The 5,970-nt window shown below is 42.7% G+C and overlaps 1 protein-coding gene across 1 annotated transcript; it reads left to right on the forward strand.

The window, feature by feature from the left end:
- Positions 1 to 905: 905 nt before the first annotated feature.
- On the forward strand, positions 906 to 1,835 carry LOC100476859 (olfactory receptor 4X1). The gene has a single exon (XM_002930391.4). It carries the CDS (start codon positions 906 to 908, stop codon positions 1,833 to 1,835), a length of 930 nt encoding a protein of 309 aa, XP_002930437.2.
- The last annotated feature ends 4,135 nt before the right edge of the window (positions 1,836 to 5,970 follow it).

Here is a 5,970-nt window from a genome sequence, read left to right on the forward strand (position 1 = left end):
TCATCAGAGGCTGCTGCCATGCATGTCGGGGTCTCTCTAGCATACCTTTGCCTTAGGAGGCAGTCCTGGCTACCACCTCAGCCTCTTTCCCTTTGCGAACTTGCTGTGCTCTGAGGCCCTGAGTTCTCATACTGGAACATCCGCTGTGACATCCCTGTGGAACAACAGGCTGTGATGCCGTGGGACTGATGTGGCTTCTGAATTGTTTCTTAGCCATTGGTCTGGACTATTGAAACAGTCTGCAAGTGACTCACATCTCTCTCCACCACCTCTCCCTTTTTGGACAGTGGTTGAAGTTGGTGACTGTCCTCCCCCAGCCTACTGTGGAGCCTGGTTAGTTCCATAGGTTGTGGGATAATTGAGGCTGAGAAGGTCTATAAAAGGTCTATACAAGGTCTGTAAGGAATTGCTTCCACATGAAGGTAAAAGACAAGCCTGATCTGGAATCTAAATTATACAACCAGTATAAGACCGACTTCAGGAGCATAAGATATAGTGGAAACATCTAAGTCTTGAAGGACTCAGACCTCAATTCAGGTATGAGTTGTGAGGCAATGAAGGAGTGATGACTCTCCGAGGCTCAGTTTTCTTATGTAGAAAATATCCTCTCATTTTTGTTGTGCGGATTCATTAGCTAATGTAGGTGTGCCTGCATTAGAGAAAACACTCCGAGGCAGCATTAGTACCAACTCAGCCCTGTTTTGAGAATGATATCAAACATTTGATGATTGTTGTTTTGTCTACTTGTGTCAGGAGAACATGTTTTGTAGGAGCCCGAGGCTGAGAGGGGACTCAAGATGGGGAGAATGACAATTGTCTTCAACAGCTGAGAAGGATTTTTCTAATTATTGGAGGAGAGTTCTTTGATTCTTGGTTCTAGGCTGCTAGCCCCTGTGCTTTAAAACATGGCAGCTAAAAACAATGTGACTGAAATCATTCTCTTGGGGTTTTCCCCCAACCAGGATGTACAGAAGACCATTTCTGTGGTATTTCTCCTCATGTACATGGCCGTTGTCCTGGGTAACGGCCTCATTGTGGCAACAATCATGGCCAGCAAAGTGCTCACCTCCCCCATGTATTTCTTCCTCAGCTACTTGTCCTTTGTGGAGATCTGTTACTGCTCTGTCACAGCCCCCAAGCTCATAATTGACTCTTTTATTGAAAGGGAAAGCATTTCCCTCAAGGGCTGTATCACTCAGATATTTTTCCTCCATTTCTTTGGTGGCACCGAGATCTTTCTCCTGACAGTCATGGCCTATGACCGCTACGTGGCCATCTGCAAACCCCTGCACTACACCGTCATCATGAACCGGCGCGTGTGTGGCCTCCTGGTGGGTGCAGCATGGGGTGGGGGCTTGCTGCATTCTGTTGGGCAAACGTCCCTCATTTTCCAGCTGCCGTTCTGTGGCCTCAAGGTCCTTGATCACTACTTCTGTGATGTCCACCCCATGCTGAAGCTGGCCTGCTCAGACACCTTCCTCATTGGTGTGCTCATCATCCTCAATGGTGGCTCCATTTCAGTGATCAGCTTCATGGTACTGCTTGCTTCCTACGTGGTCATCTTGTGCTCCCTGAGGACGCGGACCTCAGAAGGTCGGCGCAAGGCTCTGTCCACCTGTGCCTCTCACATTGTGGTCGTGGGCCTGTTCTTCATTCCCTGTTCCTTTGTCTACATGAGGCCCTGTGTTACCCTCTCTGCAGATAAGATAGTCGCTGTGTTTTACACAGTGCTCACGCCTCTCTTAAACCCCTTCATTTACTCCTTCAGGAATGCTGAAGTGAAAAATGCCATGAGGAGCCTGATGATGAGGACAGTCATTTGGGGAGAGAAATAGATGATTTAGTTAGGGGAAACTGGAGGAGTAAGGGATGGGAAGCTGGGGCAGTGAGATCCCACTCTGCCTCTACCTTTAATTGGCGGGTTGGCCTTGGGCCAGTCACCTTTTTCCTTTAAATTTCAGTTTTCTCATCTTTATGGGATTGGACAGAATTGAAGGAGCCTCTAGAATGAGGTCTAGGGGTCTTCTGCAGCTGCACTTCCACATTTGACAGTGACCTTGAGGCAGCTTGGCTGGTTTTGAAAGAATGAACTCTTCCAGAAAGCCAGGGTCTTTCTGGGAATAATGAAGAGGTTAGTGGAAGAGGAGGAGGGCTGTCTTGGGGGTCGGTGTCCCTGTGTCTTTTGTGTTAGAAGAGCCTGAACCTTTGGATTTGGGGAGGAGGAAGGTAGGGAGAGAAACAGAAATCACTCAAATGCTTGGAAATTCTATTAACTTGATATACTGAAGATTTGCCCAGTGGGGTCTGGGCAGCCCAACTGACCTAGAAGGGTTTAGTCCACAGGGCAGAAGGCATTTTGACTCCTGCCAGCAGATTCACATGAGCTCGCATTAGCATTAAATTCATGTTTTCAAAAAATTAAATGGAACCACAGGTTCCATTTTAAGTGACTTGAAAGCACTAGATAATGACACCTACTTGTAGGCACAAGCTCTGTTTTCCACATATCATTAACATTTTGGTGTCTGATATTTTCTTCTGTTCACACATGTCTGTCCTTTTTCTCTTGTTTTCCCTTCTGATGCCTTTCTTGTTTGGCCCATTAGTTTTCTCTGTCTTCAGCCTCTTGACTTCTTGTGCTTCTCGTCCATTCCCACAAAGTACCCTGATAACCCGCTTTCCTGTACCACCGTATTACCTTGTCACTCTGCATCTCTGAGCCCCCTAACTCCTTCCCAGTCCTCACTCTGAGCATGCCTGTTGATTAATGGTTTAACTGCCCTTGAGTCCTCCCTGTTTGTTGTATGATATTTTGATCTTTTTTTGAGTCCTACACCCCACACCATGATCATGTGCTCCCAAACCATAACCCCAACACTGACCCTAATTCACAGCACATGATTTGTTCCCCCATATACTTCCAGATTCATCACTTGGAAATAATTCTCTTATTTTATCTTTTTTTCCCCCTCAAAAATCTTCTATGACTCCTCATTGACTTCTGAATCAATCCTGCTTGATATGCAGCACCCTCAAGGCCTGGCCCTCTCTTAATGTTCTTTATTTATTTTCAATGACACTTTTGTTGCACTCACTGTTTTCTGAACATCACCTTGTGCCTTCCACCTAAAATAGTTTTCCCATCTCTACCTGTTAGCATTCTACCTATCTTCCAATGCCCGTCTGAAATGCTGGTACCTTTAGGAAGCTTCCCTAATGATCCTATTCAGGTACGTCCTTTTGCTTTGTTTTGAATTCCCACAGCACTCAGAGTCCTTTAAAGCTTTTACTACATATATTTCAGTGCTTATTCCTCTCACCCCTCACTGTTACTCTCTTGAGAATGTGGCCTGAATTGTACTTACCTTTGTATCTTGCCTTAAGGGACATATAGTAAAGCTCAATAAACATTTGATCAATTAAATTTCTGGATGCCTTTAGTGCTTTAGATATAAAAGTGGTTGTCGTATCTCTCTTTTCCTCTCAATTATGTAATTGAGATCGCAATATTTTATCACTGAAGACAAACACTCTTGATATTGTTTCTGAGAATAATATTTATAAATAAAATGGAACATGTATGTATGTGTATATTTTACTATTAACTAAGAGATTTCATATATTTTATCTCATTTAATCCTAAAACACTGCGGTGAGGTGGGTATGACTCTCCTGTTTTATAGATGACGAGACTGAGTCTTGGGGAGATCAATATTTTGACTGTGGTCACGCAGCCTGAGTTCAAACCCGGGTCTGCCTGATTTCTAAGCCTTTGCTCTCTGTGTGCACTCCTCTGATTCTCTTTAGAGATCACCAGAACATAAACCTTCCACATCTCTGAATCCCAAGTCTGAGGGCTGATCATCTCCTTATTGTCGGGCATTTCCCTCCGGAATCACTGCAGAGTACATAAAAAGTGTTTTTACAAACTATGTAGCATGAACTGCCTGAGGAGTGTTCACAGGGATTTCTGGGTCCGTAGAAAAGCAGGGTCTGAGATGCCGGCTCTGGAAGTGGGGGGTGGAACGCAGGAAGACAGGAGGGTGCTTTCGGCTCAGGCTCTTCTTCTCAGGCAGGCAAAACACGGGCATTGAGCTGCACGAGTTACCTGATACGTGGGATCAAAACTCGTGCTGGCCAGAGAGAGACTTATTTTCTAGTGACAATCCTGAAAGCAGCACCGTTCTTGAGAATACCATACAGGTTGGAAAATGGGAAATAGGAGTCCAAAAACTATATGAATTGAGAGCCCACAGATACATTTCCTAAAATTAAGTCTCAGGAGAGTGTGGCCCGGTAGGTGCTACAGTGTTCAGTTGGCAGGGGAGGAGCATGAAGGTCAAGGATTCTTCCAAAGCCCTTGATGTTTTGTCCCCATGAGCTGTTGGCCAACTCTGTTTCAGAGTCCAGAATTCTTCACAGGCAAGTTGTTCAGGATCTTCCTGTGTTGCTGTCTTGAACCTCCTCTCTGATTTTTTTTTTTTTAATAGAGAAGAGAGAGAGAGTGTGCACATGCAAGCGAGAAGGGAGGGGTGGAGGGAGAGGGAGAGAGAGACTCTTAAGCAGCTCCACACCCAGGGCAGAGTCTGATGTGGGGCTCTATCTCATGACCCAGCATGACCTGAGCTGAAATCAAGAGTCAGATGCTCAACTGACTGAGCCACCCAGGTGCCCTATCACCTTTCTGATTTTTGAATGTTGAAACAACCTTGCTTTCCTGAGATAAACCCCACTTGGTCATGATCTATTATCCCTTGTATACGTTCTTGCATTTGATTTAAATATATTTTATTCAGGATTTTTTGCATCTGTGTTCATGAGTGATGTTTGTGATTTTCTTTTCTTAAGGCATTTTTTTGTTAGGTTTTGGTGGTAGAGTTATGCTGGTCTGATAAATAAATGGGGAAGTTTTCTCTTCTAGTTTTAAAAACATTTGTGTAAGTTTGGCGTTATTTCTCCTTTTAGTGGTTGATGAAACCAATGAATTCATCCTGGCTTGGAATTTTTTTGGTGTGTGTGTTGCTAAACTGTGAATTCAATTTATTTAACAGATATAGGGCTATTCAGATTTTCTGTCTCATTTTGGGTCAGGTATATAAGTTGTAATTTTTTTGGGGGGGAATTTATACTTTAACCTAAGCTGTAGAATTTGATGACCTTAAATCAACAAATGACATTAATTTTGAAACTTAAGGTTAAAAATAATATTCTCGCATTATCCTTTATTTTCTGAGGTGTATATAGTGCTAATCTTTTCCTTTCTCAAATTAAAAATTTATACTTTCTCGGTTTTTTGTTTTTATTTTTGTCTTTTTTTTAAAAATTCAAAGCCCATTTGGAGATTTCTTAGTTTTCTTGATATCTTCACAGAATCATTGTCTGGTTTTTATAAAAAATGTTTTCTGTTTTTGTTTTCTATGTGATTAATATCTATCTTCTTTCTTTCCTTCTACTTTGATCATATTTAAATTTTCTCTTATTTCTTTTATCTTTCAAGGTACAGACTTAGTTACACTTTTTTCTTTTTTGTTTAATTCAATGCGCCAACATATAGTTCATCATTAGTCTCAGATGTAGTGTTCAGTGATTCATCAGTTGTGTGTAGCTAGTTCTCATCACATAACAGCCAGTGCTCATCACCTCACCTGCCCTCCTTAATGCTGTCACCCAATTATCCCATCACCCCACCCACGTCCCCTCCAGCAACCCTCACTTTGTTTCCTATAGTTAAGAGCCTCTCCTGTTTTTTCTGCCTCAGTGATGACTTTCCAGTTTTCCCTCCTTTCCCCTATGATCCTCTGTGCTTTTTCCTACATTCCCACATATAAGTGAAACCATATGATAATTGTCTTCTCTGACTGACTTATTTCACTCAGCATGATATCATCCAGTTCCATCCAGGTCGAGGTAAATGGTAACTATTCATCCTTTCTGATGGCTAAGTAATATTCCATTATATATATATATATA

The sequence above is a fragment of the Ailuropoda melanoleuca genome, chromosome 16 (genome assembly GCF_002007445.2).
Source record: "Ailuropoda melanoleuca isolate Jingjing chromosome 16, ASM200744v2, whole genome shotgun sequence".
In the NCBI taxonomy this organism is placed as follows: Eukaryota; Metazoa; Chordata; class Mammalia; order Carnivora; family Ursidae; genus Ailuropoda; species Ailuropoda melanoleuca.